General features: G+C 39.6%; 2 protein-coding genes and 1 long non-coding RNA gene across 10 annotated transcripts; 2 read left to right on the top strand and 1 right to left on the bottom strand.

Moving 5' to 3' along the window:
• Positions 1 to 1,347: 1,347 nt before the first annotated feature.
• PRPF38B (pre-mRNA processing factor 38B) lies at positions 1,348 to 9,905 on the top strand. 2 transcript variants are annotated; one of them, XM_068199649.1, is made up of 7 exons: positions 1,442 to 1,719; positions 2,278 to 2,330; positions 4,993 to 5,061; positions 5,356 to 5,507; positions 5,591 to 5,651; positions 8,210 to 8,433; positions 8,687 to 9,905. In XM_068199649.1, the coding sequence occupies exons 1-7, from the start codon at positions 1,590 to 1,592 to the stop codon at positions 9,540 to 9,542; spliced, it is 1,545 nt and encodes a 514-aa protein (XP_068055750.1). In that variant the 5' UTR covers positions 1,442 to 1,589; the 3' UTR covers positions 9,543 to 9,905. The 2 variants fall into 2 exon arrangements, with proteins under 2 accessions (XP_068055749.1, XP_068055750.1); XM_068199648.1 differs by lacking the exon at positions 2,278 to 2,330 and having other exon boundaries at positions 1,348 to 1,719.
• Positions 2,337 to 3,919, top strand: LOC137479283 (uncharacterized). The gene is made up of 2 exons (XR_011002124.1): positions 2,337 to 3,306; positions 3,341 to 3,919. It is a non-coding gene; the product is annotated as an uncharacterized lncRNA (long non-coding RNA).
• Positions 6,810 to 26,311, bottom strand: FNDC7 (fibronectin type III domain containing 7). 7 transcript variants are annotated; one of them, XR_011002122.1, is made up of 13 exons: positions 25,433 to 26,311; positions 24,984 to 25,002; positions 23,060 to 23,314; positions 22,164 to 22,424; positions 21,421 to 21,678; positions 19,893 to 20,147; positions 18,872 to 19,129; positions 18,164 to 18,418; positions 17,028 to 17,282; positions 16,214 to 16,474; positions 15,615 to 15,693; positions 15,027 to 15,089; positions 6,810 to 14,557 (listed from the first exon to the last, which is right to left on the bottom strand). XR_011002122.1 is itself a non-coding variant. In XM_068199647.1 (13 exons), the coding sequence occupies exons 1-12, from the start codon at positions 25,493 to 25,495 to the stop codon at positions 15,052 to 15,054; spliced, it is 2,208 nt and encodes a 735-aa protein (XP_068055748.1). In that variant the 5' UTR covers positions 25,496 to 26,311; the 3' UTR covers positions 6,810 to 14,540; positions 15,027 to 15,051. The 7 variants fall into 7 exon arrangements, 3 of the variants coding, with proteins under 3 accessions (XP_068055748.1, XP_068055746.1, XP_068055745.1); XM_068199647.1 differs by having other exon boundaries at positions 6,810 to 14,540; positions 15,615 to 15,644; XR_011002120.1 differs by lacking the exon at positions 25,433 to 26,311 and having other exon boundaries at positions 24,984 to 25,394.
• Between the last annotated feature and the right edge of the window lie 135 nt (positions 26,312 to 26,446).

Here is a 26,446-nt window from a genome sequence, read left to right as displayed (position 1 = left end):
TGAAGGTATTTTTATATTACTTCCAACAGTATTCATCTCCTCTTTTCTAAATTAAAAATCTGGGTTAGCTTTAGCATGTTGAGATGCTATCCCCACGGATTATTTGATACCAACTTCTCCCTGTACCTGTTTCCTGATGCACTGCGCAATGGGGAGCCCTTCTGTGTACAACTGAACATACTTTGGCATAATATGCCCGGCTTGCAGTAATTTCACTGAACTTTCAGTTAATTTTTGCACAAGTAATTTGATGTTTAGAATATTTTGGCAATTCTTCTAAATTACTATTTCAGTCTCCCTTTTGTGCTTCAGGTTTAAAGACTGACACCAAAGTATGTATCTGGTTATATTTGGTTTGGGATTTTTTTGCTTTTGCAGGCAAAACCAGAGAATTTTCTCTTTCCTGTTAGTAATTGTAAGTAGACAGTGATTATCTCTTAGCTGTTTAACCTAATTCTGCTTGTTCCAAGTCTGTATGTAGGACTACAAGTTTCAGAAAGAGCTGTTGAGCTGGAATTGAGCAGCAGGGATCAGTTACTGTTTTCTGGGTGTCTGACGGGGTTCTCAGAAGTTGCTCAGCCAGGTCCTGGCTAGAGTGGGCCTCGTACCAAGCATTGGCATCAAGTGAACAGGCTGGCCCGTGCCCTAGCCGTCATCGCCCTCCGGGGCTACAGCACACTGAACGTGCCCAGCATTTCTTCCCTTCCCCTTCCCCAGTAGGGAAGCTGTGGATGCCCCATTCCTTCAAGCCCAGGCTGGATGGGGATGGAAGCAGCCTGGTCTAAGGGAAGGCGTCCCTGCCCATGGCAGGTGGTTTGAACCAGACAGGTGGTCTTCAAGGCCCCCTTCCCACCCAAGTCATTCTGCGACTTCTTTGCTTCTCCACTGCTGCGCAGGCAGAAGCGGCCAGCGCCAGCTGTGCCGTGGCCTCATTACCAGCGACAAGGGACCTAGGGGACCAGTTTTCAACTTTGTTAAATCGGGGGCTTAATTTACTGAACTCCGTGTGACGATGTCAGCAGCTGCTCCCCTTCGGGTCACAGAGTTCCCTCGCTGTGCCCGGCGGTGGTGTCCCTCCCGCCCGCCGGGCTCCAGGGCTGCCGCGAGGCGCGGGCGGGCCGCCAGCGGGCGGGGCCGCGGCAACGGCCGGGCCGCCAGCGGGCGGGGCCGCGGCAACGGCCGGGCCGCCAGCGGGCGGGGCCGCGGCAACGGCCGGGCCGCGGGCGGGCGGGGCCGCGGCAACGGCCGGGCTGCCAGCGGGCGGGGCGGCGGGGCGGCGCGACGGCTCCGCAGCTCCCCCGCCCTTTCCCCGCGGGTCGGTGACGCGGCCCCGGAAGGCGCCGCCGTCACTTCCCCGGCCGCCATCTTGTCGGGGCTGAGGCAGCGCCCGCCGGCCCCGCTCCGTGTGCGCGGCCCGCCTGCCCCGAGCGCCGACCCGCCATGGCCAACAACAGCCCCGCGGTGGCGAACTGCCAGGGGCAGCAGGTGGCCCAGCACCCGCCCGGCGCCGTCCCGCCCGTGCAGCAGCCGCTGCAGAGCGGGGGCCCCAAGCCGGCGGCCTCGGGCAAGCAGGGCAACGTGCTACCGCTATGGGGCAACGAAAAGACCATGAACCTGAACCCTATGATCCTCACCAACATCCTCTCTTCGCCCTACTTCAAGGTGCAGCTCTACGAGCTCAAGACCTACCACGAAGTGGTGGACGAGATCTATTTCAAGGTGAGCCCGCGGGCCGCGCTGGCGCCGGGCCCGGTTTGGCTGCGGCCCGCGCCTTTTCGCCCCTTATCTTGCGGTGAGGGATGGGAGTACGTGTCGGTTGTGTTGCTGAGCTGGGGGAATACAAGGCTCTGCCTTCTCTGCCTTCTCTGCCTCATCAAAGAGGCGTGTTCCGCGTCGGATTTGGAATTGCCGAGCTGTAAACGGGTATGGAAGAGGGCAGCGTGAGCCGGGGCGGTGGGGGCGAAATGGCCGTCTGCGGGCTGCGCCTTCAGCCGGAGAGAGCGGGGAGGGCGCCGAGCTGAGCCGCCAGAGACCGGCCTTCCCCGTAGCGCGGAGCCGCCAGCTCGGCCCGCAACCACGCAGAAGGGATGATGGTGACGCTCGGTGCCTGCGTGTGGCTTTCCTTCTCAGTTCCACGTTAGAATTCCCTCCTCCGTAACTCAGCTTACAACTTACCCAGTTCGTTTTACTGCTTCTTTTGGCGTTAGGTAAGATGTGCTGGGGAGATGAATGGTCTGTATCAGGGCACCTATGTCTCGGTTCTTGTTTTGTTAGCAGGATTGAATCAGTTTTGCACCGAGGCTTCCATCAAGCCACTCTCCCAGGTAGAGGTATGCATAATTAATGCTAATCAACGCCGCCACTTTCTTTGTTCTGATAACGAAACCGAAATTTAGATAATTCAAGCTTAGATAATTCAGTTAGTCACCTGTGTTTTGGTCGTTATTGGCGTATTTTTTCAGGTGAATTTATTTTGCTTGATGATGTTATTCTGTCAGCTAGTGGGTTTCAGTATATTTGAAATAAACAAAATAAAAAGCAAAGGTAGCTTTTTTGTTTCATTTATCCAAGCCAAATCAAGTTACTTAAAGCACCATAATTTTGAAAAATGATTCCATCACGGTATTTTAAGATTTTTGGAAGATTGCGCTTACTTATGCTACTGGTTTTTTTTTTGTGTAAAGGTAGCATTTCTCTGCCTGTGCTCTGTCATTTGGAGCTGATTGTTTATTTCTCCTAATGCTTAGTGTAACATATATTGTCAGCAACCTCTCTCCAGGTAATTTACTGCATACTGCATGTGTGAGAGTCTCATGACTATCTGAATGGAAAGTACCAGAGTTTACTTATGCAATTGATTTTTAGAACCGAAAATGTTATGAAAGAAACATATTTTCAGAAAAATTGAGAGCTTACTGTATTTTTAAAGTGAACCCCTTCAGGTGCACTAAAAAGTATTTGTCATCTTTGTGCTGGTAGAGCTCAGCAGCAGTAGGTCAGATAGTTCATTTGCTTGACCTACGGTTTCATTCCAAAAGTGTTTTATCTTAAATTTGGGGAGAATTTTGACAAGCCATTACAAACCTGCATATTGATCTGATTTGTTTACTGAACTTGGCAGTTAGTGACTCAAAACTGCATGCTAAATAAAGAGAAAACTCAGCCCCTTACTCACTCATGAGTAATGGCTGTGAGGGAGAAGATAACCTGATGGTTAAGCTGCTTCATTGATATTAAGAAGATCTGAATTCTCTTAATGTTTGAAGATTCCTGAATAATTGCTGTGGGGTGTTTTTTTTGTTAGTTGTTTTTTTGTTTTAGTTTGGTTTTTTAAAATGAGTTATTGGGGTTTTTTTTAATGACCTGTCACAGCAGCTATATCTTCAAATGTATTTGTCTGTCTAAGAAACAAGTGCCTCTTCTAGAAAATATTAGAATGCTGGGCACTGGATTATGAGGAAAGGTGATTGTAAGTCAAACAGGCAGCTAGTGATAAGGACCATCTTTGGAGATATGGATTGTGTCCAGATATTTGAATTAATTCATTTGTAATTCTGGGCTCCTGTTTCAGTTCTGTATCTATAAAGTGCAGGACTTCCTCTTTCTTTATCCCTGACCTTAACATCATGTGCATGTCCTCAGCTTCATTTCATCTGTGTATTTTCAACAAGTTAAGCATACAAAGCAGTCTTTGTGGGATCAAAACCTTAATTACTCCTTTTTGAAATTAATATTGTTTTCAGGGTTTTGTTGTTTGGTTTAATTGATAACTGTCAAAACCAGCATGTTTACATTGACTGTAATTAAAGTTGAAGACTAGCATTTGTGATAATGTTATACTCAATCCTTTGTCTAAAAAATATTTTTCATTTCCTGTGAGAGGCAATACTACATAACCAGAAGGTTATACACTATTATTTATGTAGTATTGATGAACTTCTCCTGCTCACAGTACAGGAAGTCATAGTGGATTTTGAATTCTATAGTACTGGCATCTCTCATATTTCCTGTTTGGCAAAGACAGCAACTGTAAAAACCCAAACAAACAGTTCAGCAACTTCTGCTGTTAGTGTGTCTCTGATTTCATGTGATTGTGTACATAATTGGTTTTATTTAATGTATTGTTAAAGAATCTTAATATGTGAAGTACCATGAACTCTTTTTCCCAATCCACTGTAGCACCATTGTATCCTTTTTTGTCTTTTACATTTATTTTAAGTTGATGTGTTTAGGAAATATACTTGTTTATTGAGCCAGATATTCCTTCTCTGAATTTCAGAATTTCAAATGTAGCATGGGCAATTATGTGGTTCTGAGCTTGTTTATGACTCTTATTGTCAAGTTTTGTGAATGGTGTTGATTAACTTTGTTTGTGCATTCATCCCTAAATGTATCTCACCAGATTTGTCTTGGGCAAATTTTACATCCCTGCAGTCCAAGAGAAAAAACATTGACTTTATGTTAAAATACTACCCTTGATAAATATATTTCTTTTGTCCTCATAGTAAGGGATAAAGAAAATAAATCTCTAGTTAAGTTTACTTTAGAAATGAGACTTAGGAATATAAGACTGTATATTTTGACGTTTGTAGCTGTCATCAGCAGTTATCACTAAACTTGTAAGGAGATGGTTTAAATAAAGGCAGTTGTTCAATCTCCCAAGGAAATGGTAATGATGGGGTTTAGTCGTAAAGTATTAGAAAGTACATGGAGTATAGAATAAGCATGGCTGTTTCCTTTGGGGTTATGGGATTTGTTTGTTTTAAATTTCATTCAAGATTTTGGCTGTAATTTCTTAATGTGGTAATTTAAATAGCCAAGTGCTTTGCTTTAATGACAAAGCGGACTTGACCTGAATTTGCTAGAAGACTTTTTTTAAGATTGGTTTAGGATATCCATTGTTAAATCAGGCTTGTGTGGTCACTTAAACATTATGGAGTTTGTAATTGTAATTTTCTTTCTTTCCTCCTGTCCCCCACCTCACCCTTTCAGGTTACACATGTTGAACCATGGGAAAAGGGCAGCAGAAAAACAGCAGGCCAGACAGGGATGTGTGGAGGGGTAAGTAGAAGTACGTGCCTTCTTAAATTTTTCTGTCTGGTAAATAACTTCTCAAAGCATAGATAAAATGTGTTTGTATGTTGGCTTAGTCTCTAGATATAAAATATTTATTACAAAGAGTGGATAGATTCTTCTCACTTCCAAAGCTGTGGATGTAATTAGTGTTACTTTTTCCACAGAGCTTTGTTTGTAGATTTAGATTTTATCCTATGTTAGTTCTCATATTCTTTTGTAGGTTTGGGATAATGTCTTTGTGACTTCCTGCATCCTCACTTAACTTTCTGCTTTTGAAAGGTGCGTGGTGTTGGAACTGGAGGAATTGTGTCTACTGCTTTTTGTCTGCTCTACAAATTATTTACACTGAAGCTCACTCGTAAACAAGTGATGGGCCTTATCACTCATACAGACTCCCCATACATTAGGGCTCTTGGATTTATGTATATTAGGTAAGTATCAATATCATCAACTAATGACAGATCTAATATGCAGAAAGCCATATTAAAATTTTATATTGTTTTTGTGCTTAAAGGTACACACAGCCACCTACAGATCTGTGGGACTGGTTTGAATCCTTTCTTGATGATGAAGAGGTATGTCGGCGAGGGTAATAATTTATTTTCTTTTGTTTCTTTTCATGTTGCTACTTTAGGCCTAAACATTGCTTGACAGGGTTTTCTGTAGTTTGAACGTTCCATGTTATGTTCTTGTTTACATTATGTACATTAATTAGTGCAGGAAACAGGTATGAACTGGGACCTGGATGATTTCTCTTAGATTTTGAAGATCTAACAGATTTTTTCATTGGTTAAGATTTTACTGTGTCAGATTTGCAAAACCATGTGGAACAGGTGTACTGAATCAGAATGCAGACAGCAGGCTGTGTGAATGTGTCTTCTGTGTGGTTTTTAAAATCATAGTTACTTTTAGGTAAGGTGTAGTAAGTCATGTGAGTGCTAAATTTGTATTATCTCTTTATTACTGGGATAGGGGAATTGATGCTTACATAAAAGAGTGGGAACTGTATGGCAGAAACCAACATTCACCTTGGAAAATTCTGCCAGAGATCTCAGTGGTTATTATTCACGTCCTGGAACAACCAAACCCAGGATTTCTTCAGAGAAGAAGCAAAAAGCCTGATTTTACTGCATGAGGTGGCATTATTTCTGGAATCTTAATGTCTTTGTTAATGGGGCAGATAAAGAGATGAGTTGCTAACTGAAGAACTTCAGTAAAGAGGTTGCATTATTATGCAGTCAGATAGGAAAATATCTTTGGTATCCTAGTTGTGATTTACTGTTTGGAGAAACAGTAGGGAGCTGGTGGGTGAGGTTTCTTGGACTATGAAGTTGAATATACAAGTTGCAATACTGCTGCAAATAGGATTTATTAAGCAGGTTTGAAATTACATCCTAATTTTAAGACTAGAACAGGAAGGATCAGTTGCCATCTTCAATGTGACAGTAGGCATGTACTTGAAGAAATTTCCAATATTGTAGTTGCAGTTGATGTCCAAATACTGGTATTAAAAGTAGCGTTAATTATACCTGTGTCTAACTGCAATGCAGTGTATTTATTTTAAATGGCTTCTTTCATGCTAAGTATCAAAAACACTGAGCAAAGGAAACAACTGGTGATTTCAGGTAAACCCATGCTATAGTCGATTTTTAACAAAAATGAAACCAAACTGGACTTGAACCAGTGTAATGTCCTTCTCCCCCAGCTGGGGCTAGCTAATACGAATACTCCTCCACAACGTTGGACTGTAATTTATGAGAAGCATTGGGGTGGCTTCATTCTCAAGGTCCCACAAAGTCAATTCCAAGGGCAGTAAAGCAGTCACAAGTATGATGCATTGTGCAGGTCTTATCTGGTTCATCATTCAAGGCATATTTTTTAGTTTATACATTTCAGTTCTTGCTGATACTAGGTGTCAAGATGTGTTTATTTCATGTTGCTTAAAATCTCCGACTGTATTTTTGGAATTAGTGTTTCTTTCCCAGCTGCTATCAGTAGCTTTGTGTTACGTAGAAAAACTGCTTGGGGCTGCTTAAGTTTCTTACCAGTCCTGGTCAAACTCAGTAGATTGAAGCAAATTTTTATATATGGAATTATTTAAACCTACAGGATTTTTTTTCCCCTCCAGTTCTTAAATATGTGGAAGCAGTTCATCTTTTGTCATGCTGCTGTGAAAACCTTCCCAGGACACAGAGTTACTTTTCAAAATGCTTCTTGTGTTTATTTTGTTTAACTGTACGTACTCTCCAGGTGCTACGTTTAACTCCTCTTTTTCTTCTTTAGATCTCTGCAGCGATTATATTTGGAAAAACTGTATATCTGAACACTTAAATGTGTGTGAGTGCAAGCAGTTTTACGTTCAGATTTTCTCTTCCTGTTTAGATAACAAATCTCACTTTCCTTGTGTGCTTGCACTATAGGTTTGGGACTGACAATAGCTGACTAACATGTCCTGAGCTGTGAGAGGGCATAGCAAGAAGGCCTTCATGCGGTAATGACCCTTTTCAGAGACAATGGTCATCATGGATTATGCGTTTCCAATTATTTGTTCATTTATTTATTTTTTTACATATTTCTAAATTAGAAACCTCACTGCTTCATGGCAGTTGGTTTGCTATTGCTTCCAATTCTGTTAGGATGCCATTTTGTACTAGAGGTTTTTCTGTGATCATTTTTAGATAGGCAATGATGTAGTTCATAAATGATTTAGGCCACAGGGTTGGGTATGATGGTACACAGTTGTATATCCACAAAATGGAGTATTAAATGTAGTTTCAGAGGACTTCTCAACTTTGTAGCATTTAAATACAATGCAAGATCATACCATATAACCAGACTGTGTAAGGGGATTTTGTGTTAATCTCTTCATCGACAGTCCCTTACCATCCAGATGGCTGCAGGATTAGTATGTGCCTGCATGCATATATATTAAGTCCCATTCCCTATCTGTAATGTTCTGCCAAATCCAAAGGGTGCAGAGCTTGAATTTCTCTAAGGAAATGTATTAGAATATGAGACAAGTAAACTTTCATAATCATGAGACTTCAATAGGACAGTAATGTAGCAGCATTTTTTTTTTAATCAGTAAAGAATATTTTTGACCATCAGGATATTTTTTGCTTGTATTTTGCAGGACCTGGATGTGAAGGCAGGTGGGGGTTGCGTTATGACCATAGGGGAGATGCTTCGTTCCTTCCTCACTAAGCTTGAATGGTTTTCCACATTGTTTCCAAGAATTCCTGTGCCAGTCCAGAAAGCCATTGACCAGCAAATTAAAAGCAGACCTAGAAAAATCAAGAAAGATGGCAAGGAGGGGATGGAAGAAATAGACCGACATGCAGAACGTAGACGTTCAAGGTCACATAAACATTATTTTAAAAATGAATGTTAAAAGTTCAATATTCAGCTACTTACTACTGGTAACATGTTGTCTTTTCACTGAAATAGGTTTTAAGGCAACAGTTTATGGATGCTAGTGGATTAAAATAATCAGATTTTAATTTTTAATTTAAGATTAAATACAGGCTCTGTCTGTAAACTATAAATTGGAAAGAGGATTTCTTAACTATTGAAGGAGGTGTTTCATATAGAATGTCTTCTATTTTAAAAGGTCTCCAAGACCAAGATCCATCAGTCCCAGGAGGTCTCCCAGAAGATCCAGAAGCAGAAGTCACCATCGGGAAGGCCATGGATCATCTAGTTTTGATAGAGAACTAGAAAGAGAACGAGAACGGCAGAGATTAGAACGTGAAGCAAAGGAGAGAGAAAAAGAAAGGCGGAGATCTCGAAGTACTGATCGCTCACTAGAACGGAGGCGAAGCAGAAGCAGGGACAGATACAGAAGCCGGAGTCGAAGTCGTGACAGGAAAGGAGATCGAAGAGACAGGGATAGGGAGCGAGAGAAAGAAAATGAGCGGAGTCGGAAAAAGGAGAGAGATTATGATAAGGAAAGAGGTAGTGAGAGGGAAAAAGATCGCTCTAGAGAAAGGTCAAAAGAAAGGAAAAGTAAGGGTGACACAGAGGAGAGGAGACACAAGGATGACAAAGATGAGAAGAAACACCGCGATGACAAGAGGGATTCCAAAAAAGAGAGAAAGCATAGTAGAAGTCGAAGCCGGGAAAGAAAGCATAGGAGTAGGAGCCGAAGCAGGAACACAGGTAAGCGCAGCAGAAGCAGGAGCAAAGAAAAATCAAGTAAACATAAAAATGAAAATAAGGAGAAGTCAAATAAACGAAGTAGAAGCAGAAGCAGAGGAAGAACAGATAGTGTTGAGAAGTCCAGAAAACGAGATCAGAGTCCCAACAAAGAAAAATCTCGGAAGCGTAGCAGAAGCAAAGAACGTTCCCACAAACATGATCACAGTGATAGCAAGGACCATTCTGACAAACATGATCGTCGAAGGAGCCAAAGTACAGAACGAGAGAGCCAAGAAAAGCAACAGAAAAACAAAGATGAGACTGTGTGAATTCTTTCAGAAGTGGATCACATTGAATCCTATAAATGTTTGATTAAATCCTGCTTATTTTTTCTTAAAGTTGAGATTGTGCAGTAGTTGATGAGCACTCTTCTCCAACCTCCCTCTAGGCTGCAGATTGTCATTTCCTATTTTCGGTAGGGAAGTGCCTTTGTAAACCCATTCAATGCATTGACGGTTTCAAACCATTTGTTTAGTTTAATTTGTAATGCCGAGATTGTTCTTGCATTTTTATTGTTCAGATGTTTCTGAAATGTACAGTCTGTACATATGTCCTGAAAATGTTTTAATTCCTTTGGCATGGTTGCCATGCTGGTTAAATTTGTATGAGGCAATAAACTGCCACTAATTATACTTTCCTTTTGTAGACGTGGAATTATGGTTTGTATCCTGAAGTTAGCATGGCTGTGCTTTCCATAATAGTATGGCTTTTAGGGATGGATCTGGAATGTCTTATTATAGCTGAGATATTTATGTGCGTACAATGTACATTGAGGGCTGCAGATTTAGAACTAACATTTATGTCCACTGTACCTGCTGTTTTGTCCAAAGCTTTTAAAATGTATTATGTTGATCACCAGTGGTGTTAAATTGAGTGGACTTTCAGAGATAGTGGTTTTGATGCAAGGATTTAGATTATGTTGGGGCTTGTTTAGTAATTCTGTAGAAAGGCTACCTCAAGCGGACACTGTAAAGGTTGACGGATGAGTACCGTAGCCATCTATGCATTTTATTTGTTTTAAGAAAATCCATGTAAGCTTCCTTTTTTAAAAAAAAACACAGTTTATCCATTTGTGGTCCTTTAATGTTTTTAAGCAGCTGCACTCTGTCATTTATGATAATCCTGGGCTAATAAAGGCATTTAAGATGGGAAGAGGGAGGTAGGAAGAAGAAAAAATCACAAAGGATTTCAGTTTCAAGCTTCCAAAGCATTTTATAAGTGTAAACATTTAAAATAAGAATTAACTGATAGTGTCCTTTTTTAATTCATATTTTCTACAAATAGTAAAGATCACAGTTTGTGCTGAACATTTCATCTGGCAGTTTTTTTTTTAAACAGGTTGTTAGAAGGAAAAACCAAAATGCATTATAGTAAAAGATCATATCATTAAAGTCCAAGTCTATTTCATAGATTATTCTGATGACTTGTGTACTAAGTGAGGAGAACCATCTGGAATAAACTCTCAATTAATTCCTTTGTATTGAGTGTCAGCTTTTCCCTGCACGTTCATTGCCAGTTAAAGAGTGCTTCAGTTCCTCCACATTCTATTTTCAGATCAAGTGACACTTTGTGTGAGTAAGGGATTTTATGTAATAAGTAACTTACAACGAAGATGTAGCAAACGAAAGAAATGCCACAGCCCCAAGATAGGAAGAATGTGAAGTGGGAATCAATCATGAAGTAACCTGAGGGTAGAAATACAATATTTGTGCCTTTTGCTTCTGTGTGATGCAGGTTATCTAGGCATATTTCATTTTAAACATTCATGGAAAACAGTGTTTTGACTTCCAGCAGTATACTTCTTTCCATAGTATTCCAAGAAGAAAACTTTTATTCTTCCTCCCTGCTCTTCCTGTTTTCTGAACTGTAATGGTCTTTATCACCATGATCCTTAGTAATCAGCATTTTTAGTACTGACATTGTTGAGGTTGTCTGGTTATTATTTGTGTTACCTGATTTTAAGTCTGAACTTGTAACAAAACTTAAGCTGCAACAAATTCATTCCCTCGCAGTGTAAAACTAAAATATTGAGCTTTCATTTAAGATTGGAGAAGAAAAATAATACTCTGTCTAGTAGATAACTAGAACTGTCTCTGCAGTCTGCCAAGGGATTGCATGGATTCTGTCCAGTAAGGGCAACTTTTAATTTATCTTGTTTGTGTCTAGAGGGCTTCTTTTGGCCTTGTTTTTAACCTGTTTCTGAAAGAAATACGTTCTTGGGCAGAGAGGCTGCAGAACCAGTGTTTTGTCAGGGAAAATGGATTACTGATTTCCAGTTGTTCCTTCAGGGCTCTTCCTCTTCTGAGACTGTTGGGCAATACAGTGAAAGAATGGTTTATTTGCAGGAAAAAATGCAGGTATTTGAGAAACAATCTTTGACCTGAACATGGACAAGCACTGTCTCACTACAACAAAGATGGTGAATATTTTGATACAGCTTGTGCAAAGACTGGTTCATCCCAGTATCTCTTTATAAGTGCAGTAATTTCAGGACTGTGCTTTTATTTTCCTATTTTATAAGTAGTCTTTTCTGACCTGTGAATTTAATATGATCGATATTATGTCCTTGAGTTGGCGGTGTAATGGACAGCACAATATTCACTGCCAACCAAGACCGGTGAAAATTACTTGAATCAAGACACCTTGGGATTTACTTTCATGCATAAAATGTTACAAAATTATCCTTGGGATTTACTGTCATGCAGCTCTTCATTTTGTATCCAGGGTCTCTGAATTCCTTTTTGTCTTTCTGATGCCATTTTATTATTTCATGTGCCTTTCCTTAAAAAGCAGAAGGAACTGCAGGGCTGTGAAAGCAGCTCTGATGAGCAGGGGTAAGCTAGTGGAGGCACCAGTGCTGCCCACTCTGGTGCAGTTGTTGCAGTGCAGTACAGCTGCACTGGACATTCATCTCAGGTGCATTAGAAGAAAATTTCTGCCAATTTTAGCTGGAGGAGCTGTGGTTGCAGAGCTGTTGTCTCACAGTGTGCACTCTTCAGTTCTCAGGGTAAATGACCATGACCGAAGCACTATGAACCTGAAGTTCCCATAGTCTGCCACGTGTCCATAGTAGCCTAGGATAGTTATCCGTGTGAAGCCTCATCTGTCTTGGAAATTTCCTGTGGCTCCAATGCTAAGTACTGGAATAGTAATATTAGTAGCCTCTTAGAGCATACAAGTTCCTCTCTTTAGGGGAACCTGAAGGAATTTGATGAATTCTGCTGGCTTTAGATGTTTGAGCCCTTTGCCCCACTGTGAAGCACATGTAGCTTTAAGTATGGATGACCACCAGCTATTACGCAGGGGAAAACAGCATTTAAGTGCCAAGTTTGACATTTTGCAATGAGGTTGTCATTGTATCGCTTTTACTCTTTACCAGCAATAGTTAAAAGCAGTGGAACACTGAATCTCAGTAAATTTGGATTGAGTCTGACATCAGCTGAAGGGTAGATTTTTGCAAGTTCCTTCTATGGATTGAAATCTAAGTTTTGAACTATTATTCTGTGTCAGATGAAATTTAAAACAATGTGTATTTTAAATAATATATACAAATTTTTTTGCAAGTGTTCATATTTGTGTAATTCCAACTAATACATCTTTACTATTATGCATTGAATTTAAATTTTTTATTAAGTAAGCATTAATGAAGTCATCTACTGTGAAATAACCTAGGTGGTTTTAATCACCTGATTTGTTAGTCCACATGATTTCACAGATACTGGTCTGAAAGCATCCATTTTAGCATATCCATAGGCTGCCTGCCTCCAAGCATTCAACAGGAATTTTCTTGGTTCTCAAGTCTTCTTTCAGGAGACAGTGGGGTTGGGTTATTTGGGGGTTTTTGGTAGGATTTTTGTTGTTTGTTCACTTGATAATTTTATTGCTTGGGGTTTTTTTTTTTTTTTTTTTTTTTTTTGTTTTTTTTTTTTTGTTTCATAAAGTCCAGAGCACAGAAGCAGCATCTACAAAAACATGACATCTAATTGGTCCTTTCCTGTGATAAGAAGCCAGCATGACCCATAAAAGTGGGTTTACCTCAGTCTGGAGAGAACCTGCAACCAATCCTGACCAAACTTTAAAATCAGCTCAGTGAATTCTAGTGCTGTTTCACATATCAGCAGTGTTAACTATTAGATAATTGTTACTAGACAGTGTCTAATCTCTGAATAACACCTTGAGGTTGCAACACTGCCATAGTAGGAGGTGTGTATCTGGCTCAGTTTGTGTTGCTTTTCCTCCCTCTTTTGCTAGTTGTATGCATCTGCTGCCCAGTATTTTAGAGCTGAATCAAAGTGTTTTTTTTCTTGAAATCATGACTCCTCTTCAGCTTTTTGCCTTTTTTCCCCCAAAAGACATACAAATAATACATTCTGATACAATTACACTTCAGTGACAAAAGAGAGAGGAGCTAATGAAAATAGTACTACAACATTGTTGTTTGTAGTTTGTAATTGAGGCGTTAAGGTGTGTATACCAGGGAGAATTAAACCAACAGTTCAGAATGGCTTAAAGTACATTAAAGTTACTATTAGAGCATGGAATTATCAGAATTGCTTAGGTGAAAAGAAGTAGTTTGGGGCTTGAATTTGGTTCCAAAAGAAACTAATTGCTTTAGATCTCTAAAAACCCAGTTAAACACACTGTGGTGACAGTGTTTGGCAATGATATCTGCAAAGAAGAAATACTGACATAGAACCCTCAAGAAAGAAGGCTGTTTAATTTTTTTTATTAAGTGAGAAATAAAGCCAACTTTCTATTAACTAATGCAGAGCAGTTTTAAATCGTGTTTCCTAAAGAAAGACTTGCTTGATCGTGACTGAATGCAGATCATGTTTTAAGATGCAGCATACAATTCTTGGGCCATCTACAAGCAACTTACTGAAGCCTGAGATTCCCTTGAGATTTTGTGCAAGTGATCAGAAGCATTGGCTGAGATACTTAACACCCAATGTGTTCCCTGAAGAATCAGGGACACTGAATGGATAGTGTCTGTTTTTATAAGCTGAAAATAGTGCTAGAAACCCTTTTGTCTTTGGATACCTTTGTACACATGAGCTTCCAAAGACTCTGTTAGATGACACGCGTGTTTGTAGAACCAATGACCTTCAACTTTGGTTTCAAAGTCAGCTGAAAAAGTAACCACTGTGGAGTATGAGAGAAGGTCCTGCCTGGATTAGGTCTCAGATATGGCTAGGTGTTCAGCTTTCCTGCTCCCAGTCCTCAAGCAGCTGTGAATGTTGCACTTAAGCACAGATGTGTCTTTCCAGCTTCAGGGGAAAAAAGACTGAAAATAACATTTAGGGAGAATGGTGTTATGAACAATCTTAACATCCAGGATAGCAGTATGTGAATAGCAGCAAAAAGGAGATCAACCTGAGGGGAAAAAGCAGCAATTTCTTGTCAATCTGCTGAGCCAGGAGCAGAAAATAGTCCAGAACACCAGGAGAAAGTAAATGAGAGCTGAAGAATATTTTTATCTGTTTGGATTTTAAGGGTTTTTCTGGGGAATTATAGTATAGTGAAGTGAAGGCTTAATGAAGTTAAAGAAGTTTGGTACAGATGGAGGAGAGGATAAATCAGTAGTGCTAGTAGAAATAAATGACAAGAGATTTCAGAGGTAAATGTGATGGATTTTAACAAACCACTTATGATATACAGGACTGGTGAAGCAGTTCCCTCCAATCCCAAAGATCTAATCAGCAGAAAAGTTGGATTCATACATTCTAATATGAATTTCGATTCTTACAACTTACCTCCTTATCAGAACCAGAATTTTTTCTAGACGTGTTTTGCATTGCTCTTTCCTCTATAAATAACTATAAAAGAATTTGGAAAGTAAGACAATTCCAGTTATGGAAAAGCAGCTGTCTTGAGAAATTTTTATTTTAGTGGCTGCTTTTGAAGTTGTTTCTAGCAGTTTACATAGGCAAATAAAACACTATCCTGCTGAAACCCAGAAGAAATAAGGTAGAATAGATTAAGGTAAGCCACACTTTTTTTTTTTTTACCTTTTTGAAAATAGAAAACAGAAGTGCCACCTAGTTTCATTTATAATGGGATGTGGGAAGGCTATGAAAGATAATCCTGCCTTTTATTATGTACTATCAAATTAGTAGTAAGTGATGTGACCATGCATGATAGTATGCAGGCCACAATATAGGTAAGGTTTTGGGGTTTTTTTTAATGATACATTATAAAATGGGGGAGGGGATGAGATAAACCTGTATAACACTACCAGAAGTCTTCACTATCAAAACTATATGTTATATACATCTTATTTGAAGATGATGCAAAAATATTCTATAAACTTCGTGAATTATTAATGAATGTACTGCTCTTACCCATTCCAACAGAGCTTCCAGAACAGGTGACTGAAATGACATAGAACAGTAGTACAAGTGTTAGATGTCAGGTTGTAAGCTGCAAAATATTATTAGTCTGCAGTATGTAGTCCATCTGTACTACTATGCAATCCCATCAGATAGCAGTAGTTTTATAATGGATTAAATCCATGCTTTGGGAAAGGCTTAGTAATTTCTTCCCCTTTAAACAATTTTTACTTTAAAAATTGTGATTAGGAGTATTCATTGCAGTTATTGATTTGTTTCATTATTTTAAAAATACATAAAACAAAAAATGCTCATTTATTTGCTTCTATATTCTAACCATTCCTAACCTCCCAACTGAACATTAAGTTTTCTACATTCACCAGGATATGGGGGATCCAGTTATGAGGCACCTGTGTAGATAAGTGTGCCCAGACCCAAAATGCTGCTGTGAAATTCCCATCAGATATTGCAAGACTGCACTCATAAAGTTTACTCTGCAGTCAACACTAGAGCTGAAAAGTTCTATTCCATGCCACCTTTACCTGCATAACTTTGGATTACATTGTAGCCATCTAGCATTAAAAAAAAAAAATTTCAAATTTAAATTCTACCTGAATATATTTTCTTAGGACAAAATGTGAGCTTTGCCCCCTTGTCTGTCACTGGAGCTACCACCACAGTGTAGACATCCCCACAAGGTATCTTGGTGATATCACAGTGACTCAGACCCGAACGGGGGGTACAGCTGAAATTGCCCTTTGAGCCATGTAAATCAGCGTTGTAGTTTATTGTTTCATCAGAAACTCGCCAGAACACCCTGATGCCATTGTTGCTGAGTCTATAGAGCTTCACCCCAGAAGGGCAGCAAGCACCTAAGAAAGTAAGAAACATTAATGAGCAAATTTTGTGAACTTACAATGTATTATAAATTTCTAGAGTGCAGTTTAAACCAGATTACTATGTTTATCAGCATTTCAAATAGAAAATTATTATTTCACAAAGCCAAAATAATTCTTGAACTGAACTAGAAAAGTTTTATTAGAGTTGTTTTATGGAGCTGGAGTTCAGTGATTGTTTTAGATGTTAAAATGTTATTGCTCTCACCTGGCATAAAACCTACCTTAGAATGCCCAGAATCCTTTTGAGTTCTCTAAAATTTAATTATGCCATAGCATAATTTAAATTTAAAAACTGTTTCTGGAGCAATATTATTAGAACTTCTTTATATGGCCAGCTGATGGCTGTCATAAGAACACGTCTTGATTATATGAAAATAATCTGAAGTGCAATTATTTAAAGAGGGAACTGCAGGTGTATTAGCTGTGTGTTGAATTTCAGCTGTGCTATTTTTATAAGAGGAGCACCACACAAAGTACATTGTCTATTGAGTGTTTTTCTTCCCAGTTGCAGCTACACTTTACGTACTTGAAGAATATCCCTGATAGGTGCAGCTGGATGTCAAACCTGTCTCACTAATGCCTCTCAGAGACACTGTATAGTTGGTGCCACACGTGATACATCCCAGGAGACAGTAGGTCTGAAGTGTGTGACACTTTGCCTGTCCTTTTGGAGACTCCAGTGTTGTTACATATGTCTGTGCACCCCTCCCAACAGACCAGCTGATATTGGTTACTGACTGTGTCACTTGAGTTAGTATCAGGTCATTAGGGCAACAAGGAGCTGAAAGAGAACAAAAAACAGAAAAGTGAATTCTGTTTTGTACCTGGAAAATGGAAGGTATTTGGAGGGTTGCAGGTAGAATAGTACATAATCAAGATTAAAGGAATGAAGAAGTGCCTATTTTCCAAGCATGCTAAAAAATATTCGACTCTGCTGGCAAGCCTCTAATAAACAGAATATCAGTGTAAGATCAATTTGTCTCAAACTGTGGATTAGAACCCTGGAATTACCATAAAATGATTGTTCACCAAGATTCTAAAAAACACTAAGATTTTTCATCAGAATATCATAGTACATGTGTAGTTTAATTAAACTGGGTCTACTTCTACCCCTCAAGCCATATATCTCATATAGCTCTGTCTCTGTTTAAAGTCTCTTCCTCTACAATGTAAAATGACTGCAGCCAAACTGCCTGTTAAAAATAGATCCTGGTGTATATTAATCTCTGTCTGGAGAGGTGGTAGAGGACATAACCTGTTAGCAAATTAATAGCAGGAATAGTGGGTAAGATGTTCTTTCATCTGTTCTTTACAACTGCTTATTTGTTGACATGGACATTACCTCATTGCCTCTCCTGGTAATACTGAATATCAAAATGCTGACAAGGAAGTTATGCATTGCATTAGTGACTTATGTTATTACATTTTAGTTAGCTGTGCCAGAAGATAATTGGTTCCTCTAAGGCCTCAGTCTGAGGCAACTGCCAAATGACCCTTCCTTGTCACACACAAAGATACAGACAGGTTTACAAAAAGGACATCTAGCAATACATAGTACAACGTGCATACATTGTAAAGAAAAAATAGCCAAAAACATAGAGTCATAGAACTATTTTAATATTATGCTGCTAAGTATGTTGAACTATATACATTTCTCCATACCTGTCTCTAAAGGGATACTGTAGCTTGGTAAGCTCTGTCCTGCTGGTGATCTTGCTATAGCACTTACAGAGAAAGCAGATCCACAGGGAAGATCCATTAGGGTACAGGAATTCCTGGTGCTTGTGCAGTGCCAAAGTCCAGCCTCTCCTCTGGCACTGACAACATATGTAGCTTCTTCATTGTTACGTTGCCACTGCACACTGATTACAGATAGACCCTCCTTTGAGATATTTTTTATTTCAGGACTGCAGGGAGCTGAAATATTTCATATTAATAGTATTTAAAGACATTGTTTATGCATACTATATAAGTTACATGTGAAAATTAAATTCCAGTTAGAACTGACAAATTACTTCAGAAAAGTATATGATCTTTATATGCTTTACTCCTGGTGAGAATTTAGAAATTGTGACAGAACAGACAACGTAAGGATTTTGTGTATAAATTGTAATTCTGCTTTTCAAAATGCTGGAGCTATCAGAAGCTTTCAATACAAATTTGATATAATTTCCCCTTCTTATAGTGTATTCTTAAGGACTTTTAGTTTTGGAGTTGCTGGTGTTTTAGGTTTTTAAAAAAATTTTATCAGTAAACTTAGTAAAACAGTTAAACAGCAACTTAGCACTCCAGTAACGTTTTTCATCCACGAATTACTGTGGTGTATAATAACGATTTCTTGGGCTAAAGGAAAATGAGTGATCTCACTACCTGTTGCCACGCACTGAGGCGCACACGAGGTGTTGCAGCCCCGGGCCTCGCTGAAGGAGTACACGGTGATGTTGTAGGGCGTGCCGCACTGCAGAGCCGACAGGGTGCAGGCCGTGGCCGTGTCCCTGCAGAACACCACACCGCTGCCGCCAGCTGCTCGGGTCTCGTACAGGTCAGCGCCTCGCACAGGAGCCCAGGTGACCCGCACCGTGTCGCTTGATATGAACACGGCTCTGAGGTCACTTGGGCAACAAGGAGCTGCGAACAGAAAAGGCAGACAGGGAAACCCGAATGGGAGTGGAAAACTGGGGCAAATAAAAGCCTTGTTTCATTTATCTGTGTGCTTCTTGTCTTCTCCAAAGTTGACCAGTACTGTGCAAACAGTCTAATGAATCCCAGATTTACTTCTTAAATTAATTCAGTACCACTCCTTCCAAATCGATAGAGGACATACTAGTGTTTATGTCAGACACAGGAATTATGCATATTCTTGGTTTAAAATTTTGAAGGTCTAGAGGTTAAATAACAATGTTATTCTCAATTTCCCATTGAACTTACTGGTTTTTTTCATTTTCCAAGTATGGAAACTCCCTATGAGGAAGTTGGAAGACTTTGGTATACTTTTCCTGAGGTAAAAGTTAAAAAAACCCAAACAAACAAACAAAACCCCAAAAACCCCCAAATAAACAAACAAAAAACAAAACCAAACAAACAAAAAACTAGACTAGAGTTCAAATGTTATGCCAGGTCTGTGTGTTATTCATACATCCTTGCCTGATGATTGTGAATTGTTAAACTGTTTTCAAATTTGTATGCATGGTGTTGCACTTGACTATGCAAGTTAAATTTAATTGCAATGTGAACTGTTTCTTTTTCTCTGCCAACCTTTGTATGTTATGCCCAAAACCTGAATAAAAATAGAAGTTTAAGTCATTATCTTCCCATAAAAATGTCCAAACAGCTCTACCATAAATACAGCTAAAGGATTCAAATGAATTTGCAGGAATACTTGGCTACTTACCAGTAGTGTAATTGAGTACATCACCTGAAGGACTCTGTCCTGCCTTGTTATATGCAAAGACACTAATGAAATAAGTGAAACCACAGTCCGACTGGAAATGGCATTGAGTATGTGATGTGTTGCAGTGCACTTCCAAGCCATCATCACTCTTGACAAAAACCACGTAATAATGACCCAAACTGACGCTAGACCATGATACCAGCAAGTGACCTGGCTCATCCTCCTCAACTGATATGTTTACTGGTGCACAAGGAACTGAAAAAAAAAAACATTTCAAAAAAAGAAAAAATTCTCAATACAATTATTTTTTTCATTCTTGAAGTTATACTCTTGGGGAATACATGAAAATCAGGGACATATTCCATAAAATACAGAATTATTCTACTCAGCTTGAACAGTTGCTCTGCATTGATCAAGAAAACTAACTTAGCTGCCTTCACAGAGGTTGCTGCTTATATTTAGATGAAAAGTGGGTATGATTTTTACAGAAAATAGATGCTACCATCATGTTTTAGAGAGACATCTGCTTAAAGAGCCCCCTGAACAAGAAGTGACACCAGGCAGTATTTCAAAAGAAACTGGCACAGTGTGTGCTCACAAATAGTAGGTTTGGATGATAATTGGAATACCAGCATGAATAGGAGTTGGCATCCGAAAGCCTCTATATGTGAAAACCATTTGTATTTTTGTATAAAATTTACTGTCTGTGTCTGAGTAGAACTGTCCTTTGCTTAAGTTTCCTTTCTGTTGGCATTCCAAAATGCCACATTAAACTGCAAACTCCATGGCTTTTGTTTAAATAACATTTACTTTCTTTCTGGTTCAGTAAAGTGCAGCTGGCTGCTATTAGAATGAATATATGTGATCTAGCTGAAGCAGTGTTGGCTGAGATTACAGCCCACAGCTCAAAAGCTGTCTCTTGCATAAGGCTCTCTCAGGCTGTTAGATGTACCACAGAGTTGCTCACATGACTGATCTCCTATCAAAACTCAAAGTTAAGCAGATTACATCAAATAACTAAGTAAATAATGTTGTGTATTTCAAGAAGCATATAATGAAAAATAAATTGTTTAGATTTTGATTACATGGGCAGTTCATCTAACAGGTCAGGAAACAATTTCTGACATGGCAGCGGTGCTGTAGCTGAACTGAGCAAGCTATTGTCCTGAATATGGTTGGTAGTTTCTTAATTAATCTAGTGATGTTACTTGGCTAAATGTGCTTTTGTTGACCCCCTTTGTAATTAACAACTTGACGTCGCCCAGAACAGTTCTATGCTCAGAGGCAGTCCTTAATGCCATTTCATCACAAATTTGTTCCACCCCTGAAAGTTTTTGTCACAGAAATATGAAGAATTTTTAGGCTCTTACCCCTGCAATAGAAAAGTATATAACATGATTCATGAACAAAGGTCAAAAGCAGAACTATTTGAGAATCACCTGTGAATTGCAATGGACTCATTTACATTTGAAATTAAAGAAGTAGATGTTAAAATGCCATAAGCTACATAAGAATCAGTGACACATACTAGTTTTTAAGCTTACTGCATCAGTAGGTTCACTGGATCCAGCATCATTGTATGCTGTGACAGACACATTATATTCAGAGCTGCACTGGAGGGATGGCACCATGCAGGAGGCAGAAGATGTGTTACACCTCAGTTTCAGGAGTCTACTGGAGACTGTGACACTGTAAGTTAGAGCTCCTTCTGTTGGCATCCAAGAGACAACAGCTCTTAAAGCACCACTACTGAAAGATATTTTAACATCCACTGGTGCATTAGGACCTATGGTATATCAATTTGGAACACATAAATATAACTTAGATTGTGGCCTACAGACATGATCTCTCTCACAACTTGCAAACTAAATGCATTTTTGAGTGCAAATCTTACCTTCATTTATGTTAAAATTACATTTTAAAAAAGACATAGTTCTAGTTGACCATGGCTGAAACTCCCTGCTTATTTGAATATTTGCTTCTCACAATTAGAAAAATCCTCAAAATCAGTCTAAGCTTGTGTAACCCTTATCCAGATGTGTCCTAAGTACAACTTTAGTGATTGTAGTTGCTATCTTTGCCTCAGTAATGTTCACTAAACATAGCTGTGTCATCTGAACTTTCATAAACTTTTAGATGGGGCAAAAATATGATCTGAAAATCTACTCAGTATCTTTGAAAAACATAATACAATCACACATACACATAAATACTTTCTGATATTGTTGTTCTTAGAATGCTGACTTGGTTTCAGAAAAGAAAATTTCTTACTTGTTCTTTGGTTATATGTGAAATCATCTCCAGGCATTCCATTAGCATTCCAGGCATAAGCCTTGATAGTATAGAGAGTTCCTGGATCTAGATTTGTAAATATCAAGGAGGTATTGGTGGTGTTCTGCTTCAGCATTCTGCCCAAACCGTCTGATCTCACGAGTGACACAGAGAATCCAGCTGCCATATGCACAGCTTTCCAGCTCACTGCAATGGAGTCACAACTCGGAGAACGAACAGACAGAATCGGAGCAGCCAGGACTGTTGAGAAAGAGCAAAATTATGCTTTTCTTTTTTCAGTAGGACAGCTTGAAAAGGCCAAATTTGAAATGAATATACAGAAAGAACAATCACTAACCCTGAGAGACAAATCCAGTGACAACAAAACCAGAAAAAAGAAATTAATGCAAGATCAACAGAACAAATTTGGAAAGTGATTTGGTGCATCAATTATTGTATTGCATGTTTTGTGAAATGAAGAGAAAGTGAGAAAGGCTGCATGTGTTGAAGAATGAAAATCATCAAGAAGATATTGCATTTCCTCTCCTCTAAGTTTTACATTGTTTACTATCTTATACTTTTGGTTGTTTCTTCATTTTTTCTATTCCTTCAAGTTATGCCTTTTGTTAAAGTAAAATACATATATTCATACAAATTCTAGTGAAACTCCCAACTGAACTTTTAACTCACTGTACCATCATAAAGTAAACCATTAATTCAGACTTTTGTCCTGGTCATTAAGTCAGATGGCTGAGTTCTAGTCCTCAAAAACTGAAATAAGAATGTGATCAGTGCAATTTAAAATAAAGATTATAATAATTCAGAACTGGTACACGCATGGATGCTTTATGTTATTGTAACATTACAGAACTTGAAATAAGATTTTGAAAGCCCACCTGTTTTTACTTTTCTGAAAGGTGAAGGCTGGCTTTTTCCTCCTGAATTTATAGATCTGACAGTGATTCGGTACAAGGTGGCAGGCTTCAGTCCCGTCACTGTGCCTGGAGAATTTTTCACTATAGTTTCAACAAAGGAATCTCCATCTTGTGCAGTCAGCATGTAATTAGTAGCCCCAGGTACTGCTCTCCATTCCACTGTGATACTGTTGCTAAGTTTTGAATAAGCTTGGTCAATAACAGGTGTATCTGGAGCTACAATGGAAATTATGATAGGCTGAAGTGGGAAAACACAGTCCTGTGGAACGCTGCATGCTCTGAACATTTCACAAAGACAAAATGTAGGACAAATAGTCTACACTTTCTATGAATGATTAAAAGGTAAGTTAAATGGACTTTCCATGAACATTAACAAAATACAGAGTCTTGCAATATCCTAGACCAAACTGCATCTTTCCATAAAAATACTCTAATACTCTGAAATCACTGTTCTAAGACCATTATTTAACCTAGGTTTCACTGAGAGGTTCTCCTTTAGAGCAAATTAATTATATTACTAACTAAAGCAATATACAATGCAATATATACAAAGAAGAAGTGCATGTTTACACAAGGCAGTCTGAAATAGGATGCTGAACCATAGGCACTTCTATATCAAAGAAACATACAATAATCTAGTCTGGAAGGGATCACGGGAACTCAACTAACCCCTTGCTCAGAGCAGAATACTTAGGTATTCAACCACATGACAAATCAAGTATTGTAATAATGCTTTGGTGTCATGCTCTGCCCTTCAAAAAGAGCTCTTGTGTACTGCAGATAAAACTAACTACATCAATGTATTTCTTAGCCATGAGTAATTTATGTTCAGAAATAAGGATTTTCCCACTAAAATCAGCATTTATAGAGCAATTACACAGGTTGCCAGGGTGCAAAACACTCACTAGAAGAGAAAAAAGATAAAATGAAGGTACATCCCACATAAAATTAAGAAAAGGAATGTATAAGTATTTGGGATGAAGTAGGTACCTTGTGGCAAACTTGTTCATAGCAAGGTAGCTCATGTGGGATTTGGGAGACCTGAGCAAAAACAATACACAGCTGCTCAGCTAAGTGCTAACATCTACATGCTAGATATTCTCTGCTGGACTGTTAGCAAGACTTAGACAGGACTGAGGATTACCTGTACAGAAATTGTTATGAATTGTTACAAAAGACAATATTATAAAACAAACTAAAAAATAGATAGTGCAGTATTTTGCTCCACGGTTCTGAAAGACCCATCTGCAAATGTTCCACAGGTGTGGTCAGACAGAATATCTGGGACCATTTCCACAAATGGGGCAAAAGAGGGTGTCTGACTGTAACTGATAAGAAAGTGCTTGGGACTAAGAGCAGATGTTAATGCTTAGCTGAGTAGCTGTGTATTGAGTTCCAAAACCTTGGAAATATTTGTGCATAGGAGACTGAGATTCTTCTGGTGTGGTTTTTATTTTTTTTTTTTTTTGTGGGAATGTAATGGAGTTTTCTTTTGATGTTGCTTTTGTTTGTTTTTTTAATTATTAAAATATACAACAATTAATTGGTTGCAAATATGGGACTATGAATCCTATTTGTATCACAGCTATATAATGAACAGCAGAATTTGTTCATCTGAGTGTTCTCCCTGGTTCACACTAGCACCAAGGTACATGTCTGAATATTTGCACAAGTATCCAACAGAACTGTGACTCCTAAAAATGAGATTTAAAATTTATAAAGACATCAATGTAGTATTTTAAACCTGAATCAAACATGAAACAATTTTTGTTTACAAAGCTTCTGGAACTTACAGAATATTTTATTAAAAACCACAAGTGGGTGTTCTCTTCAGACCCATTCAAAATTAGACCGGCAAAACCAAAAATCCGTTTTGAGTATTTACCTGTGTTTGCTGAAAATATCTGAAAAGGAAGACGTAACAAAATTAGAAACACGATGTGACATTTTATTTTGAAAATTAAAAATCTAAGAATGTTAGTAACAACAACGTATAATATTATGTTCATTAACACATTTTATTGGTATGATGTATTTGCTCAGATTCTTTAAGCATGGAAATAGTACACAACCAATGAGATTTGATACAGGTATGCAGATTGTACTGCTTCTGCATTTTCCCCTCTGAACCTGCCTATTAATCCCGTTTGCAGTTGTTGACACGCTTCGGAAGTATTTTTCAGTCATATGTAAACAGTGCAACACTGTGATAGTAATGGAATACCAATACGGAAGCGGGTATCTGATAGTGTTCCAGCCTAACTTTTAGTTTACTTTTCCGAAGAATACAGTATCATCGCTAAAACAGCTTTACAGCAAGTAAGTCGCACTCACCATTTCTAGGCAGCCGAGAAGCACTCCAGTAAACGCTAATGATTTACTTTTTGCACTGCACATCTTGTCAGAACTTCGTTCCAGCTTCACACGGGGGCGAGCTGAGGCCGATGCCCAGCGCTGTTGCCCAGCGGTGCTGTCACTGTAGGCGCAATCCCCGGGGCACAGGAGGTCGCGCTGGGCTGGCCGCTCCTCCCTGCTGGATCACAGCTGGACAGCGGCCACCAAACCCTGGTGACACGGGGCCACCACAGCGCTCGGCTTCTGGCCGCATGGCCGGTGGGGCTCTCTTCCCTTCTGTTACAGGGTGCAGATTCTGCATTGTTTATACAACTCACAAAATAATTAAGCTAAATGGAATTTGGTCTTCGGCTCATTGTCTATTGCATTTTTTGCCCACTCACAAGGATCTTCTTTTCTGTCGGGAATGATGCCCTCATCGTTGAGTGCATGAGGTATGATGCCCTCCCCTTTGAATGGCACACCGCCATACAGACTGGGAACTAACTATTCTTCCTCATACCTGGCGCTGTGGAAAGAGAAATTTTCCTCGCATTCATTCGCATTTGTTTTGGCTGCTGGTTCCCCTTTGAGAACACGACTTTATGTCTTCAAACTATAACTTCTGACAGATGATTATAGGCGTCAACAGCCGCTATCGTTCTACGACCCGACAGTGTTTTCCTCGGTGGTTTACACGCATGTCAGCGGGAACCTGGGCGCCGTTCCCGTGAGGGAGCCCCGGTTTTCCGCCGAGAGGACCCGGGACCAGGGCAGGTCTCCAGCTGCCCACACATCGCCAAGGGCGGCCTCGGGGGTCAGGAACGGCTCCCGCCGTGCCGGGCTCACCCGAGCAGGAGGCTCCTTCCTCAGGGGGCGAGCCCTCGTCAGCGGGCACGTCCCTGGTGGGAATTTCGGAGCCCATGGCGGCAGACGAAGAGGGCCCGGCTCCCGGCGGGCCGGTCCGGGCTCCTGAGGGGCTGACCCCGGCCGGCAGGAGCCGCCCCGCCCGGG

Source organism: Anomalospiza imberbis, chromosome 9 (assembly GCF_031753505.1).
Source record: "Anomalospiza imberbis isolate Cuckoo-Finch-1a 21T00152 chromosome 9, ASM3175350v1, whole genome shotgun sequence".
Lineage (NCBI taxonomy): Eukaryota > Metazoa > Chordata > Aves > Passeriformes > Viduidae > Anomalospiza > Anomalospiza imberbis.
This window is presented reverse-complemented; position numbering and strand designations above follow the sequence as displayed.

What these genes read in the sequence shown, in the direction of transcription:
- PRPF38B (XM_068199648.1), top strand. Translation starts at nt 1,441, where the DNA reads ATGGCCAACAACAGCCCCGCGGTGGCGAACTGCCAGGGGCAGCAGGTG. An exon ending in AGACAGGGATGTGTGGAGGG is followed by an intron (nt 5,062 to 5,355) that starts GTAAGTAGAAGT and finishes TGCTTTTGAAAG; the next exon opens with GTGCGTGGTGTTGGAACTGG. An exon ending in CTTGGATTTATGTATATTAG is followed by an intron (nt 5,508 to 5,590) that starts GTAAGTATCAAT and finishes TTGTGCTTAAAG; the next exon opens with GTACACACAGCCACCTACAG.
- FNDC7 (XM_068199645.1), bottom strand. Translation starts at nt 25,107, where the DNA reads ATGAACATAATATTATACGTTGTTGTTACTAACATTCTTAGATTTTTA. An exon ending in TGCAGTAAGCTTAAAAACTA is followed by an intron (nt 20,148 to 21,420) that starts GTATGTGTCACT and finishes TTTTTTTTTCAG; the next exon opens with TTCCTTGTGCACCAGTAAAC. An exon ending in CTATCAGGGATATTCTTCAA is followed by an intron (nt 16,475 to 17,027) that starts GTACGTAAAGTG and finishes TTACTTTCTTAG; the next exon opens with GTGCTTGCTGCCCTTCTGGG.